The sequence below is a fragment of the Labrus bergylta genome, chromosome 11 (assembly GCF_963930695.1).
Source record: "Labrus bergylta chromosome 11, fLabBer1.1, whole genome shotgun sequence".
In the NCBI taxonomy this organism is placed as follows: Eukaryota; Metazoa; Chordata; class Actinopteri; order Labriformes; family Labridae; genus Labrus; species Labrus bergylta.
Window position 1 is genome coordinate 2882539 of NC_089205.1, and position 17105 is coordinate 2899643.

Consider the following 17105-nt stretch of genomic DNA (forward strand, 5'->3'; position numbering starts at 1 on the left):
GCCAACGCTGTGGGAAGTATATTGAGAAACTGAAATCTGTTGTTTACATTACAGTTTCCGAACTTCAGATAAGTTCGGGCAGACATTTGTTTGATTTTCAGACAAGATTTTTATTCAAAATCATCTCTAAATTTTGGGGATCAAAACTTCTTTCATGAGCTCCCTCAGACTCCCAGGTGGGCAACAACAAAGCTACCTCTTTGTTTTTGAGAGAACATTTCAGATTCTCAATTTGGAGAGGAAGCAGCTGAACAGAGGTGCTGCTTGTAAACAGGCAAGGCGGGCAACTGCTCAGGGGGCCCCAGGCCAGTAGTGGGCCCTTGAGACACTTTTACTGAGGGGGCCAAACTGGGGCCAGTTGTTTTGTCAGAGGGGAACATTAAACCAGTATTTAACACAGTGAGTTAAATACTGTGTATGTGTTATGAGGGGGGCTCTTCCTTTTGGAGGGGTGGCCACATGGGGGACTAAGCTCAGTGTTACAGCCCCTGTTGGCCCCTGCCTAGAACCGGCCATGACTTGAGGGCTGACAAACTTTAAACCGCAGCAGTATCTCTAAACTTGCTAATTTTGCAAGTAGGAAACCCCCCTAATAGGGCACCACTCTCATTATCACTCTCATTACTCTGCTTTAGCATATCATGCATTACTTCTGTGAAAACCAAAGTTTGTCAATGAAAGTCACTGAAGAACAATGAAGAGGAATCATTAAAGAAAGAGTAAGAGGGTTGGGACACTGGCAGACGGGGGTCAGAGGGGCTCCCAATTTCATTTTTGCCTATGGTCCCAACATATGAATCGCCCCTGCTGCTGAAGACAAACAGGATGACACAGAAATGTCTGAAATGTGTCACTTGATTAAAAGAAATGGAAAACGTCAAATCAAATGTGTTTTTTTTCTGTTTGTTTGTTTTCCAAACATGGATGTGCTCAACATGCAGCACAGGGGATTCAAAGAACACATTCAATATAAACAGAAATGTGATCGTTTTCTATGAAAACAGAAGACAAAAAAATCCCAATTTAGATAGCCAGGATGCCCCAAAGACAACATTTTTAATCTTCATTCCTTTCTTATGTGTGGCCTCTTATATTAAATTTAAAACATTTCTTTATATCAAGTATGTGTTTATGTTTGCACTTTACAGCCTCCCTGTCATTGTTACTGCATACTGTCTAACTGATATTCTTTTTTACAGCACTATTTCAGTCTTGTTATAAAACATAGTGGCTTTAAATAGTCTCAGTATAATAAAATCACAGTGTTTTACTACACTGCCAGAAACAGGCATCCCCTAAAGTAGCCCATTAGTCCCAGGCCAAGATGGGAAAAATGGGTGAGGTCGAGTCGTCACTCTAATGAATCAAGGGGGATGGGACAACGTTACGCGCAGCACCCACCAGCCTCTCATATCCAATGACGGCTTGGATTGGATTTGCAAAGGGGGGATGATGACTCCCACTTTCTCGTCGTGGCTGGACGCAGAGGGCGGGGCTCCGTGGCTTCGTTTGACAGCTGCGAAATGGAAAATGTATAGCGCATAGAAGATCTGGGAAAGCATGCTGCTCCAAGGCAACCATACCTTCAGAAGGAATGGGATGCAGCATGGCCATTAATAGACTGCGAATGCCCTCGTAAATCTGGGCCAACTGGAGACACCCCCCAAAAAAGGAAAGCGGAATAATTACTGAAATTCTGCGTAGAAGGCTGGGATTTTTCTTTTTAGGGATATGCACCGTGCGTTCTCGTTCCCGGTGACGGTGGAGCGCAGTCGGACCAAGGAGCGTCTGGAGGCGAGTCTGGCCGGACTGTGTGAGCTGGAGCTCCGCAAGCAGAGGCAGGAGTGTCTGGTGTTGGGGGCGCTGGCTCTGGGAAACCTCTTTCCTCAGGACAGCTCCAGGGGGGAGCTGGCGTGTTTCAGCAGCTGGGGGCAGGAAAACTTGACACTAAGGCGCCAGCTGGTAAGAACTTTGAGTGCCTTTTACTGCATGTTTGGATTCCAGCAGCTCTTCCATGTTGACTCACACCATACTACCACACCCCTGTGTTTGAGACCCCACTTTGCCCCATATGTCATAGTCACACATAGCTTTGGATAGCTCGTATAGTTTTTACAGCAGATCCTCAGTGTAATCCTCTTGACCGCTGCATGGACTTTTGCTTTGAGCTGCGCCTTTTGTGTGGAGGTGACCTCTGTCTGTAAAAAAAAGAAAAAAAAGTTACTCAACTTGATTAATAGTGTCTCTGTTTGAAAGGATGTAATGCGTGCGGTGCTTTGGCCTGAAATTTATGCCTTTGGGTAACGAAATCAGGGGGTGGAGCACCCGCCGTTTGTGGCACAGACCGACTACTTAATGGCCCATTGTTCCCTCATCATGGACTTTTGTAGGCTTTACTACTTAACACGCTCTTATTTGTGTTCCTTACAAATTATAAAGCAGTGAATTATTCCCGCAGCTTGTATGTTGCTGTTGCAGCTAATATGTTTATGTCATAATTATCCTTAATATAAAATATAGGATTGGGCTCCGGCGAAGTTGCGACACATTCTGCTGCTGCGACGCAGTGATGCCAGGATTAACACAAGACTTCAAAAACTGGGTTAATAGAGAGGAATAAAAGTTTAATTGACGGTGACTGTATAACAGCATCTCCTTCAGAAAGTTTAACGCATCACTGAGCTTCCCCTCTGCCGTGCCTTTTATTTACTCAAATCTATATTGGAGTCATTTCCTTTGTTCTGCTGCTGAAGTGAAAACTTCTATCTGTGAGTTTGGTCCCTGTTTGGCTACAGTTTCAGCGCAGCGTGCAGCCTGTCTCAACATAGCTACTATAAGCCATTATTAAAGAGGGTGAAAAAGAAATTAAATCAGCCGCCTCCTCTTCACGCCTCCCTTTCTCCTCCCACCCTCCCTCTCCTCCGCCGGGGGCCTAACAATAGGGGCATATGGAGCTGAATACTAATGCCGACCAAGGCCTCAGTGAGGTGGCCTTGTAGACTTGCGTCAGCTTGGCTTGGTATGATTTGGGCACATTGCCTTCATTTTGCTTTATGCTTACATATACGCGAGTGGATTGGTTTACTTTCTGAATGAAAAAAAAAAAAGATGCACATTAAGGAGTCCACGGGGTCAAGTGCTTTCAATGTGCACACACAGCAGTCCAGTAAATACATTTCCCCTGATACTGGTGGAGCTTGTCAGCGCGTGTCAGTGTCCCCTCATCCACGTACTGACAGGAAACAGACATTTTCAAAGCCCGTGAAGGGGTGACACGCGTTTCCCCCTCAGGGCTGCATATTTCTCCAGTGTTCAGTCTGTGCGCAACGCGTCCGTGGGTCGATGTTTATTAAGTGTTATGCCTATCCATGCGTGATAGTAATTACACGGCGGAATTCCTCGGAGATTTTTTTTTTTGTCCAGCGTTACTCTAATTGAAGTCTCAAATTGAGTCTTCATGATATCAGGTCGCCATCTGCGTCCGAGCCAAATCCCCGACCCCGATCTCATCTTTAAAGTCTGCCAAATGTGTGGTTCACTGGAGTGACACAGAAACAACTGACCCATGGGACCACTGGTGTGTGCGTGCGTGTGTACGTGTAACTTTCTTGAAAAAATGAATGTGGCACCAGGCAGGCTGAGAGGTCTTTTTTTTCCCCCTTTCCAGATACTGTGTATGTGTGTATGTGTATGTGTATGTGTGTGTGTGTATGTGTATGTGTATGTGTGTGTGTGTGTGTGTGTGTGTGTGTGTGTGTGTGTGTGTGTGTGTGTGTGTGTGTGTGTGTGTGTGTGTGTGTGTGTGTGTGTGTGTGTGTGTGTGTGTGTGTGCTGTAGAAGGTGCTGACAGCTGTGGGACGCCAGACAGCAGCTGGGAAAGCATGCAGCTCTCTGACCTCTCTCAGCTACCTACTGTGTGTGTTTGGATAGAGCGGAAGAGCATGTATGAATTGTGTATGAGTGTTTGACATACATGTATCTATGTCGATGAGTGTTTGAATCCAGAAAACAAAAAGGGTTCTGAAGTCATAAACGATCCCTCTCAAAATGTCTTGATGCAATTAATTAAACATCTTTCAAAGTCCCTCTAGAGCAATCGGCTGCCACACCAAAAACACATGAAAACAGCCGGGGGCATGAGATACAAAACAAGTTCAAATATTCAGTAAGATCTGGAGGGCTAAATAAACAAACATGATAAAATGGTCTTGATGCAACTCTAAAGGGATCAATCTTCAAAGGAATAGAGAACCTACAATCGGCACAGTAGAGGGGACAACAATTTTTGAAGAGCATTTTTAAAGCAGGTAAAACATGAATTTAAGAACATGTGAAGAAGTGGCCAATGTACTTATTTTCTGAAGGACTCGTTGGTTGCAAAAATACTCCAGGCTCTAATTAGTATCTGTGTGCGTGTGCATGTGTGTTTGTAGGCAAAAGGTCAGTGCTTGAAATCAATTGGTACCCTCCTCAAGCAGAATGTTGTCCATGTGTCTGCAGTAGGCTTTGCTTTGTTTTGTGCATTTTGCTGAGCTCCTGGCTTGTCATTGATTGGGTTGTGTGTGTGTGTGTGTGTCCTTGTGTTAAGACAGCAGCACGTCATTAGTGAGACAGTGTGAAGCAGCTAGTGTACTCAGCAGTGACCGATCACTGGAGTGGAGGACTGGAAGGTTTCCTCTGCTTTGTTCTGCCGCACAAAACCAAGCACTGTAGTCTGTTTGTTTTTTTTTGTAGTCACACACACATAAACAAACAAAGAAAGGTGTTCCGATACACAGCTGAAGACATTAGGTCCACAAATAGATGGACGTTGGTTCTACAACAGCCGGTCACATGAACACAGCCTGGTGCACTATTCTCTTTAGAGACTCTTTTCACTGCCAGCCCACCATGGTGCCGTGCATACAAGCCTCTGTGCACGTAGCACACAGTGTGAGCATGCTAATGACTCCTATTCATTATGCTCATGTCAACACTGTGTGCACCTTAGCATGTGTGTCATTTAAATGTAATTTTCCCTTTTAAAGAAATAATTTAAACGTGTGTATGTGTGTGTGTGTGTGTGTGTGTGTGTGTGTGTGTGTGTGTGTGTGTGTGTGTGTGTGAGAGAATGTGTGTGTGTGTGTGTGTGAGAATGTGTGTGTGTGTGTGTGTGAGAATGTGTGTGTGTGTGTGTGTGTGTGTTTGGAGAAAAGAGGGATCAGTGGTTTAGTCAAGTGTGAGTGTATGTGGAAGTCTGGCCTCCCACAGCTCTCTCTCTGTGTAGAGCCAGTCACAACATTGCTTTAATTATCGAGGGTCCAGCAGTGTGGCTGCAGGCCTTGTATGCCCTGTTCCATAGATTGAGAAAAAAAACATTCATTTGTGTGTTTTATAGATCAGAATCTGATTTCAGGCAGCTGAAGTCCATATGAAGGACTTTTTTCATCGATGACCGCCTGTTCATGTCTCAAAACCTCCACTCACACAAAAAAATATTTTAGGTTTTTGCTTGGTTTGATCTTCCTCTTTTCAGACCAATCTGCCCACCCCCCCTTCTCCACGGTGACTCGGTAAGATCTCAGATGTGAAGTCAGTCAGTAATCAGTCAAATTGATGTCTTGGATTCCCCCTGCTGATGAGTCTTTTTCATTGTAAGATCAGGTGGTCCTGGTGTGTAACGGCTTAATGGCTAGGTAAGGCTGGCTGTTCCACGTCCTCTCTGTCTCCCCCATCCCCCCACCGGCTTGGGGCAGAGGATGCAGTAAAACAGTAATGATACACACAGTGTCAGGGAATCAGTGTGGGACCATAAATAATGGAGTGCAATCAAAGACCAGTCCGAGAAACGGTCCCTGCTACAGTGAGAATCTGCTCCAAAGCCCCACAGCTAGATGTTCTATTGTGTTTGGTTTGTTTGTTGGTGCACAAAGGTTTGTTTGTTTTCTGCAGCATTATCATTTAATAACCAGCACTATAGCTTCCACAGTGTTTTTATGAGTATGTGTGTGCATGTGTGTGCACAAAGAGGCTGCAAGCAATCAATTATGTGCATCTTTATCATTGATTCATTGATTTCCAATAGTCTCCCCTCCTCCCAGCTATTACATCACCCAACACAATTCGCTAAAACAAAGCTCCCTACTCTTGGTTTTCTGCAACACAAAACCATATTGATGAACTGATGGTAATTCTTTGTTTATACCAAGACAATAAGTGGCCTTGTCAAGACAAAAGACATGACAGTGTTTGGGGTGAAGAGGTTGTGTGGGAAGCCGTAGGTTAGCTTGGGTCAATTGCCTCTCAACAGCATACGCATCATGGCCGGCTTTAGTCTGCAGGACAAAGGAGCTCGACAAATCATTGGTGCACTAACCAAAAAAACAGTCTAAGGGGTAGGCCAGACTTAGTTTCCTGTTTTCCAGTATTTTTTTTTTCTCTTGACACATTCCAGTTCTGAGAAGAAAAAAGCACTCACTTTGACAAAAACCATATGCAGTTCCTTCAGGTTTGAGCTGTGAAATGTTCCAGGGAAAAGAGCTATGTGACCCTTTAAGAACACAAGTCTGCAGCCATGCTAGCAGCTGTGTGGAGTTTTAATTGGGAAGGGAATTCTTTGCACGACTAGATGCTTGCAAATGGTTAAAAAGTCTCTGGATTGAACGCGCCTACGTTGATATGAGACAGTGTTTTATTGTCAAACAAATGCACATGTTCAGGAAGGCTGCAGCAGCAGTCTGACGTGTGCTTCATCATAGCAGGCCTCTAATATAAAAAGTGTCACCTCGTCACAAGGCTACGCTCCATCTTCTGGTAATGAAGTCTCCAAATGAGTGTTGCGCGTCAACAGTATCTCCTCCTACACAATGAAGTGCCTTTGTGTGTGCATGTTAATGTTTGTGGGAGTGTGTGCGTGCTTCCAAAATGAACAGTGTGTCCAAGTGTCTGCAGATATTAATACATGTGTCAGATGATGTCAGCAAGAGACCGGCACATATTGTCAGGCTGGCTGAACTAGCATGACCAATTTGACTGTGTGTGTATGTGTGTGTGTGTGTGTGTGTGTGTGTGTGTGTGTGTGTGTGGGGGGGTGCATGTCTTGATGAAAACAAATTTAGAGTTGTACACCTCCATGATGAGTTCTTCTTGCAAAGTCAAGCGCTTTTTTTGTCTCTTGGTAAGGATTAAGGATTGTAGATTTGTAAATGTAAGTTATTAGCATAGAGTACTTGTTTTAAACGATTTATGCCTGGATGGCATGATTCTGTGTGTGCTGTCGTTGTGTGTGTGCTAGCTTGCTTGCATAGGTGTGTGTGTGTGTGTGTGTGTGTGTGTGTGTGTGTGTGTGAATATCCCCCACCCACATGACAGACCAGTCCCCCCCTACCCTTCAGACCCTTGAATTATTCATGTTCCAACTGACAGCTTACACAAGAAGGCACAGTGACAGATATGAACGCTGTACAATGATGCACTTCAGTGATGCACAACTCTGCCCTTGCATGCCTCATTTGTATTTTAGTAACTAGTGGATGAGGATCTACTTCTGTGGTTTGACTTAACATGCTTTGACATTGTGTGTTTCTTGACATTTGAGCCATTTCTATCCTTTGTTAGCTGAGACAAAAATTTGGAAACTACTCACCACTATCAGATATGAAAATCTTTTATTTATCAAATAGTTTCAGTCTCGCTGTAATTTGGGGTAAAGTTGGTTAACTCTGGGTTGTCTTGGGTCTATCTATTAACTTAATAGAATGAACTAAATATAGCTGCGGGAAAAAGCAAGAGCAGGAGACAACGTCTACAACTTTCATGTCTGTCTCAACTGGAGTATAATAATAGACTGAAGGGCGACAGCTGTGATATTATACTTCACTGTTTAAAAAAAACAAAAAAAATCGCTTGATTTTATCTATGAAGAACCTTAAACTCAGATGCAATTTCTAATTGTAATGGTTTCAGTTGAATCTACATTTGATAACAAAACAACATATACTGTATGGATTCTTCAAACATTTAAACACAATACAAGTTAAAACACCTTATCTCTTATCTCTTATCTGAGTGTAAATCAAAACATGCAGCTGGACAAACAAGCCGTGCAGGATTCACAGCTGTGCTTGTGTCATTAGCATTTCTGCAAACCAGTACTTTGATTTGTGAGGACTCTTGAACTTTTTGCTTTGTTGTTAAAATTGCTGATTGCTGCCTCTTACTATCTACTTAAAAACCCCTTCCAACAGTGCAATTAAACACGGACGGCAAGAAAAACCATGAGTGTGTGTGTGTGTGTTTGTGTTTCAGAGTGCCCTTCAGAGTTCCCCATGGGGCCTTATGCAGGCGCTTGAACAGCAGGTGGGAGAGCTGAGGATCGACATCGATGACTGCTGCTATGACGGAGCTCAAGGAGACACAGGCGACAGTCGGCCCAGTTCTGGTACTATCACAGTTTTACTCTCTATGTACACAATCAGTTATTTCAAGTACATTTGCATCCAAGTGCATGAATATTGTGCATCAAATATTAGTTCTATAAAATGGAACTCATGCTTTCTGTTTGTAATTTGAAATATGATGTCAAAGAGTTTGTAATTTGTTTTCGCTCTTATTGTTCATTCATGCTCCAGTTGCTTGCAGATTAGTTTTGTGACCTATTTTTTAAAATGTGATGACACACTGCCTGCATTAAGCAAGATATTTTTAGAGAAATGGGATGATCAGTGAGTTCCAAGTAAAGACACACTCATCTTCTTCCTGTTTCTCTGTAATTGTCTTTTCTAGGTTTCTATGAGTCGAGTGGGGGTCAATCGCCAAAGGGAAGATCTTGTTCCACTGAACCCACAGATCACATTTCCCCCTGGACTTTCACCAATGACAGGCCAAAGTCTGTGGGTAAGGAAGGAAAAGCATAACTGGATATATCTTGTAATATTCTTAGAAAACGTGCATCCTCAGACCTAATAACATACATGTAAAATATTATTCTTAAATGTAAGTAAAGCAGTTCAAATCTAGGGATATTATTTTTTGCATTAAGAGCAAAAAAGAGCTGACTATCGTCTATTTAAATCAGACGATACTCCAACTTAGGTTGAAGTAAGTATGCAGATTATTCTACATTCTTATCTGTAACAAGAACACTTTTAACCAATCCTACATAAATTAAAAAGAAAAGAAAAAAACACATTTCGGATCTGTTCTCATATTAGATGGTCAAAGCTGAAAATCAAGAAATGCAGTACTATGATGTTACCTTAAGCATCATAGGTGGAACCGCAAAAGTTAGTCCCAACTAAAGTAGTTTCATGATGATTTATGGTTCAAGGCAGGGTTGATAATTTTCTACACATACACTTTTTAAGATTTTGGTTGAAATTATCTTTAGGTCCTGACAGAAATTAATAATTCATGTACTCTGAAAAATGGTTGAAGAAAATTTGCCATCTGTAGCAGTTGTAAGCCTGTAAAAACTTACAGGTACCAACCTGATGAACCAATCATGTCTCCCTGCTCGTACTCAACCCCGTGCATGCACTAGTCCACACTCAAATCATGTCACTGATGATGACGTTAATACAGTGAGTTTACTTAACACTGAGTGAGACATGGGGGGGGGGGGCTTAGTAAGTACTTGTGTTCAGCCCAGATTTTCTGGTAATGTGAGGGTTTTATGGATTCAGTTTTAGTTGTCCTGAAACTCTTTGGGCCCGATGTATGGAGGCTATAGTCCTCCAAGCGGGCAGCCTGGGTTGTAGTAAAAAAAAAAACACAACAAAGAACAACAAGTCTGGATGGCTAACAAGAGAGGAAGATAAAAGAAGAAAACTGATGGTGTTTTCTCATTGAGACTTTTAAAGGCCTTGTCTGTTTTCCCTCACTGTAAAGTATTACAAAAGTGGATTGTAAACGCACACAGTTTCATCTAAATTGTATATGATTGTGAGTGCATGTTTAAATTTAGATAAGATAAGATAAGTTGAACTTTATTGTCCCATTGGGAAATTTGTCTTGGACTTCACAGTGCTCTGATGCAGTAAGCAAAAAATCAAAGTACAATCATTCATCAGTAAAACATGAAGAACTGCACGTACTGGTGGCGTTGAGGGTTTTCACAGACAAGGGGAGGAGCTGGTTTTCCTGGTGTAGAACATGAGATGGGTCTCAGAACATTTATTGTGCCTGTCTGATTATGGTTTGTTGAAAGGCTGGGATGTTGATGTACTCCCATGATGGTTTGCATGGCTGTCCGTATGAGTCTGTTGATTTGGGCCTTTGATTGAACAGTCAAATTCTCAAAACATGCAGAGAGAAACTAGATGGAAGGAGGCTCTCTACTACTGCATGGTGGTAGAGAAGCTGCACTTCTCGGGACACACCAAAGTTCCTGAGTCGACTCAGGAAGTGCAGCCTCTGTTTCACTCTGGAGCAGACAGCTTCTACCTGGGACTTCCACACTAGTTTATTGATTTGAAGAAAGTTATTATATTTTTAATTAAGTGATGCACTAAATTTTAGTAGGGAGGGACTTAGGAAGGAACATTCCTAGGTAAATCAATAATGAAGAAGACAAAGGACTCTTTATTACTCTCCATTATTGATTTATATCAGGACATTTGATCATGAATTACTTGGTGTGTCTTATACATAGCTTAGTTGTTTTGTTTTTAATAGCCTATTCCATTTTTACCTTTAACATTATTGTTTCCTGTTTTCTAGGAGATCCCCTCATGCTCAATGTAGACCTGGATGTGCCGGTCATACGCACCACCCTCCCCCGCTCCTTTTCTGCCCCTTACCCGCCTCTGGAGGGCATCACCGAGGAGAGCGCTGCAGTGGACTCGTGGCAGTGGGACCCCAGCGGAGCGAACGAGGCTTGGGAGGAGCAGCAGTCTGCAGAGGACCTTGTGACAGAGGAGGACTACCAGCAGGCCTTGAGGGTAGAGGGTTACATACTAAGTCTGATTCATCGTCACACCCTCGCGCCACGGCCATGTCAGCCTCGCACCACCCTGAGCCCCGACCCCCTGTACTGCGGTGCCTCCGGACACAGCTCCCTACACAGGAGAACTCCTTCTCTGACGACAGAGCAACACCCTCCCGACCCCCACATCCAGCCGTATGGTGACCTTTCATCAAACCAGAGGAACCAGGGCTGGGGTTGTGACCTGCTGGAGGGGGAGGCCTGTGGAGGAGAGGCCCCATCTTTGGAGGAAGACTGCTATCTGGCACTGCCCTACCCCCAGCCGAGGCCACACTCCCTGGCTGAGAGGCTGCCATCACCTCTGCCCTCCTTGGACCCCAACTATGGTGGTGGGGTGCTTGACCTTTGCTGTGAACCCCCTTCCCCCCGGCATTACCTACACCCACAACCTCCTACTCATCACAAACACAATTTAGTAAGTGGTCAGTATATCCCTGGACACCCTTGCCACGCCCCCTTGCGCTCCCCTAGACACTACAACCCAGAGCAACCTAAGCTTAACCAAGCCATCGCCTCCCCTGACCACCCCAATTCCAAGTCCAGACCCTCTAAGAAAAGCAACAATGAGAGACAGAGAACCAAGAAGTCCAGCAGTAAAACCAGTCGTTCCCAGTCTGAGAACAGCACCCTGGGCCAACGGGTGCTGCCTGAGCGCAGGTACAGCACCACCGAGAGGCACCATGGAAGAGGGGACCTTCCTCAGAACCAAGGTCAAGGCCAAGTCTCAGGACAGCATGCAGGCCACAACGGGAGCCGACGTTGGTGCTCCAACCTGGAGCTCAGCCAGGACGAAGGGGAAACCCAGACACATAGACGGCCACCTCGAAAAACCCGCCATGGTCATCCTTGCCCCCAATCCCAACCCCAGAAGTACCACCCTCAGGTGCAGCACGCCCAGCGCTGGCACCCAGACTTTCAGGAACGAGCACCTTTGTGTCAGGGAGAGGAAGGCTACGCCGGCGCTGCTGCCCCCGCAGAGTCCGAGTCCAGCATGAGCGAGGTGTATTCTCCGGCCTCCAGTTCGCTCTCCAGTGACTCGGATGAGAGCGGGGGGCTGGTGTGGCCCCAGCAGCTGCCGCCCCGCCTCGCCTCCACCTCATCCTCGTCCTCACCTTCACCACAGGCCACTGCCAACGCCCCCGCTCAGCCGAAAGCCTTTGTCAAGATAAAAGCCTCCCACGCTCTGAAAAAGAAGATCCTCAGATTCCGCTCGGGGTCTCTCAAAGTCATGACTACTGTGTGAGGAAAACCTGTTTTACACTCATACCCTTTACTGATGTTTTGTAAAGCCATTGTCAGAGCAAGATTTGTGTTCACTACTTTTCAAGTCACCAATCATATGCTAACTCTTCATACCCAACTACCTCTAACACTAGGGATGTTGCTTGCAACTAATTTCTCTGAAGTTTAAACGGACACTTAAATACAATTTAGTCGACGAGTTTTAAGGCAAGAAAAAAAATCTGGAAAACCGTCAAAATTGAGCGTGATTTATTTAAGTTGAGGGGAAGTTTATCTTATGCAGTTATTGTCATGATGAGCTGTGTCACATTTTCAGACAGAGTGCGATCACAGTGTCTGCGGTTTATCATCGTCACATTGGATTGTCAAGTGTGGCTAATGTTAGCAGCAGTGAAATACTACCAAACCATGCTGCTCCTACAAGATGCTATCAGTTGACTGTGCTCGTTTACATCGGGGGAAGTAGAGCAATAAATCGGAGCTACAGCCCTGGCTAGTAGAGGGTCACTTCATGGCAGCTTGGACACAACATTTGACCTGGATTGAGGGCTGACATAAAATATTAAAAACTAATTGCACCGACTAGTTATTCTGTTGACGAATAGAGAGGGCGATGACGTTTAGCCGTTCAGTCGTGCCTATCCTGATCTAAAATAATCTGTCCTCAAGAGAGAGGGGCATTAACTTCAATGGGCTTAGATAAAGATCTGCTCGGGATCACTTGTCTGAAATGTCTGGTTGAATTTATCTTGTTGCTGACAACCACCAGACACTCGACTAATGGAGGCTATCCTGTGCTAATTGATTATAATGGTAATTGCACATTTCCACTGTGATTACATCAACCACAGTGGCTGTAATTGACTGAGTTTGCTTCCAGTTTCTATTTCAGTCCGTTGGTATTATAGTTAATTCATTACAGATTTAAATGTGACCATTTCCAGCAATGTAGAGATGACAAGGCAACAAAATGAGGTTTTAAGTTTTAAGTCAGAGTGTTTTTTTTTTTTACTTCTGTCAACATATTCAAGCTCATGTTTGAGAGGTTGAGAGGCTTCTTGGAAAGTACTGTGTAATTTGGTACTGATGAAATTGGGGGAAAAAAAGTAATTTCTTTGAAAGAACAGCGCCATTTAAATCAAAGGACATATTCTTGGAATAGAAGTTAATTATTGGAAACTTATTGCACAATTTTCTTTTTTATAATTACATTTTCTGGTTTAATTTAAAAAGCCTTGCAGGGTTATGCTTCCGATTTATTGGATAAAAAGGAGTCTCCTATTTGACCAGTTGCTAATTTTTTCCAGAGTTTAGTACATTTTAAAGTTTAAATAGCTCTTGCTGAAAATGTCAGAAAGAAAAAGATTCCAAATTGAATCAGATCAGATACTTAAAGCATCACAAAACTTCCATTGTGTGCTAAGACTTGAAGATTAAGCGTAACCAGGATCTTATGTAAAAAAAAAAAAACGTTTTACATTTCAGCAGCAGTGAACATCAGCGCTGGTCTATTTCAGCATTTTCTGAAAATTCATGAACTGACTGTGGCTCTCTGAGCACGTAATATCTTTAATCCATCATTATTATCATATATTCTTCTTTGTTGTGGATCACTTTAAGGTAAACTGTCCTTACCTCTGTGTTCTGCCAGCTTCTTTCAGGACCAATGAGCGTAAACAGATGTCTCTGAATCCGAAATGGGATAAGTACAGTTCATAGTAAGGGGACCAGTATACATGCATGCATTAGTCTAAGTGCACAGATTGACACAGGAACACAGGGACACAGACTTTGACACTCTTGTAAATATGTATTTCTTTGTATAAACCGTCATGTGGCCTTGTTTGAATGAATGTAGTTTGTAAATAAAGGCAATTCTGCTCTTCATTCTACTTCTCATTAATAATTTTTTATTACTTAGTTTATTCATAAAGATAAAAAATGCTGATATAAAAAAAATCAAAAACATTATTTAAAATAAACATGTTCAGGCAAGTGGTAAAACATGATGATGAGATTATATTTCATAGACCTTCAGACATGTGTGGTGTTTTATTTAAACACATCACTGAACCTCTTATTCACAGTTTCACATGTTCTACAATCTTATCTACTGTCTTTAAGGTGGGCTATGACATAGTGGGCATGTCATTTCTGTTTATGTATGTTCTGTATTGTAATTCCTTGTTGTCACAGTAGGTGGCATACTCACACTGCTGCATGCATGGTGAAGGTAGAAGTAGAGGAAGGTGTAATCACTGCAGGTGAGCAGCCTACCTCGGGAGGCTCACAGTTTTTGACTGGAGTGTAGCGTGGACTGAACATTTAGCTTGGTTTTGTTTGCATTCAAGTTATAATGCATAAGTGTACAGTATGTAGATGACCAGAGGATTCATTTTTTATGGACGAAGTCAAATAAAACCCGTTTGAGTGGGGCTGAGGTGTTGCCATGCCAATTAGGAAAGTACTGTAAGCTGTCAGTGGATCTCACAGACTGTGATCTCACCATCATGTCATTTAGCATCAGAATGTAGATCTGTTGTTGACTGTAACTCCCTCTTGTGGACGATGCCTAGCACTGTTACACAAGAGGATGTGACTGTAAATAATTATTTCTAGTAACCTTTAGATGAGGAAATCAAATAGGCCTATGTTTGTTACATGTGATTTTTTTTATTCTTTGTTCATAGTATACAAAATAATATAGATAACTAATTCACTAACTTCCCTAACAACACACATTAGGTAAAAGTGAGACCTTCTCTTGCAGTAATACAGAACTACCCAGTGTGAGATCATCCTTGTGTATACATACCATGTTGCATCATATCTGGATGTTCAAAGGAAATGGAAATGGGCTTTTGCACATTTACCAATAGTCCTGATTTACAGTTCTGACTCAGTTCTCTAAAGACATCTTCACAAACACAACAATGCCTCAGTGAAGAAAAACTCAGATTCAAATGAATGTCACTTTAGAATAAATCGTTTGTCAATGACACTTTGTTAAAGTCTGTGAAAGGTAATGGTGAAACCCCCATCCAGTGCAGTTTATCAAGCAGAGTTCACTCACAATAAAAAAAAAGTATAATACAGCATATTAGAGGTGGTACATTTTCAGATTTTAGTCATCTCTTTTAGATTACTGGTGCTTTTAGTATCATTGTTGGTGATGCTCACTTTGTTGTTGGGATCCTCGCTGATGAAGTGGAGAACGTTGCGCAGGGAGCGGCTCATGCTGTCTTTGAAGCCCCGGCCCAGACACACATAGAGCAGCGGGTTGAGACAGCTGTTGAAATAAGCCAGACACAGTGCTAAAACATGTGCCAGGTATATTTTGGGACTGTGAGGAGAATTCCGAGGGGTAAGCAGAATGAGGAAGTCCAAGATGTGCAAAGGAAGCCAGCACAGGAAAAAGCTCAGAACCACCGCGACGATGACCCTCAGCGTGCGCTTGGAGCGGGCTCGGCCTCTTGCGAGACCACTCTCTGCTTTGCTGTACACGACTAAGTGACAGGCGACGATCACCAGGAAGGGGAGGAAGAATCCCACCAGGAAGCGGTAGGAGGTGACGATCCAGGCACTTTGTTTAGAGTACACAGTGACGCACTCTCGCTTGTCTTCCCCTGCTTTGATCTCCTTGGTGTAGACAAACTGGGGAATGCTGCCTATGAGGGCCAAGCACCAGATGGCAACACAACCAAACACCGCCTGCTTAGGTCGCCTCTTGTTCTGACACCAGATGGGTCTGCTGACCAGCAGCCAGCGATCCACACTGATCAGAACCAGCTGCAGGATGCTGCAGTACATCACCAGGTAAAACAAGCCTCTGACCAGAGTGCAGCCCAACGGACCGAAGTGCCAGTGGTCATCGTGGGCCAAAGGGACCATGAGCAGAGGAATGGAGAGGCAGCACAGGAGATCAGCCAGCGCTAGGTTGAGGAACCAGAGGGAGGTGACAGAGCGAGGCATGCAGAACCCCGTCACCCACACCACCAGAGCATTTCCAGGGACGCCCAGCAGCACCACAATGCTGTAGAAGACCAGAGCCGCAATCTGGATTGGCTGAATCTCAGGGGTTAAAGCTCCAGGAAGTTCTTCAAATATGTTATTTAAGTCACCTAAGTCAGTAAGGTTATAGTCTCCATATTCATCCATGGTTGGTTAAAGCTGTAGATGAAAAAGTTATTAAACATCCAGTATTATAATGTTGTTCATTAGGAATACAACATCACAGATTAATCTCATTTATCATGCAAAAAATATTATTACTTCAAAATGAAGTGTGATAATTTAGTAAAATAATTTCCCCTGAATTAATCAAAAATATAAAATACATAATGTTACTACACCGTAAGATGAAAAAAGTTCTAATTATATAGAATCTAGTTACATTTTAAACTTCAATTTAGTTTTTCTGATATTTCAACTTACAGCTTCAGTGGTTGATGTCGCCCTCACTCTGCTTTAAGGAAGTTAAGGAGATGTTCTGCTTTTTAAGAATGTTTTATACCACCCACTCCCCACACACACACACGCACACACTCAAAAGACATGCATGCTTGCACAATATCCGTAACCATTCTAAAAATAGTTTTAAGATAAAGATGAAGTGGAAACAGTGGACCAATCTGTTATGCCATGACATATTAAATGCATTGGAGGATTCAAAACAAGCATCAAAAACATCAACGTAGCTAAAATGATCTGAAACCAGTGACATGCCTCCATTCTTTCAGACTAAATTAAATCATTTGATGGTCTGCATGCCTGTTAACCTACTAGCCAATTTGTTCCAGCTCTGCTCATGCACTGATTGCACATGAAGCAATGATTTAGCTTAGAAGTTATTTAGGAACATCCTCAGATCAGCTCTGGGGGCGAGAAAGGAGCATTAACT

At 43.2% G+C, this 17105-nt stretch overlaps 2 protein-coding genes across 2 annotated transcripts; one reads left to right on the forward strand and one right to left on the reverse strand.

Moving 5' to 3' along the window:
• Positions 1–453: 453 nt before the first annotated feature.
• Positions 454–14092, forward strand: LOC110000371 (dapper homolog 3). Its single transcript, XM_020655622.3, has 4 exons — positions 454–1962; positions 8287–8419; positions 8764–8874; positions 10699–14092. Exons 1-4 carry the CDS (start codon positions 1732–1734, stop codon positions 12204–12206), a joined length of 1983 nt encoding a protein of 660 aa, XP_020511278.1. The 5' UTR covers positions 454–1731; the 3' UTR covers positions 12207–14092.
• A 766-nt stretch (positions 14093–14858) lies between these two features.
• c5ar1 (complement C5a receptor 1) lies at positions 14859–16713 on the reverse strand. Its single transcript, XM_020655623.3, has 2 exons — positions 16640–16713; positions 14859–16375 (listed from the first exon to the last, which is right to left on the reverse strand). Exon 2 carries the CDS (start codon positions 16361–16363, stop codon positions 15323–15325), a length of 1041 nt encoding a protein of 346 aa, XP_020511279.1. The 5' UTR covers positions 16364–16375; positions 16640–16713; the 3' UTR covers positions 14859–15322.
• Between the last annotated feature and the right edge of the window lie 392 nt (positions 16714–17105).

Coding starts and splice junctions, on each gene's coding strand:
- LOC110000371 (XM_020655622.3), top strand. CDS start 1,732: ATGCACCGTGCGTTCTCGTTCCCGGTGACGGTGGAGCGCAGTCGGACC. Junction 1,963..8,286: donor TGACACTAAGGCGCCAGCTG/GTAAGAACTTTG, acceptor TTTGTGTTTCAG/AGTGCCCTTCAGAGTTCCCC. Junction 8,875..10,698: donor TGACAGGCCAAAGTCTGTGG/GTAAGGAAGGAA, acceptor CCTGTTTTCTAG/GAGATCCCCTCATGCTCAAT.
- c5ar1 (XM_020655623.3), bottom strand. CDS start 16,363: ATGGATGAATATGGAGACTATAACCTTACTGACTTAGGTGACTTAAAT.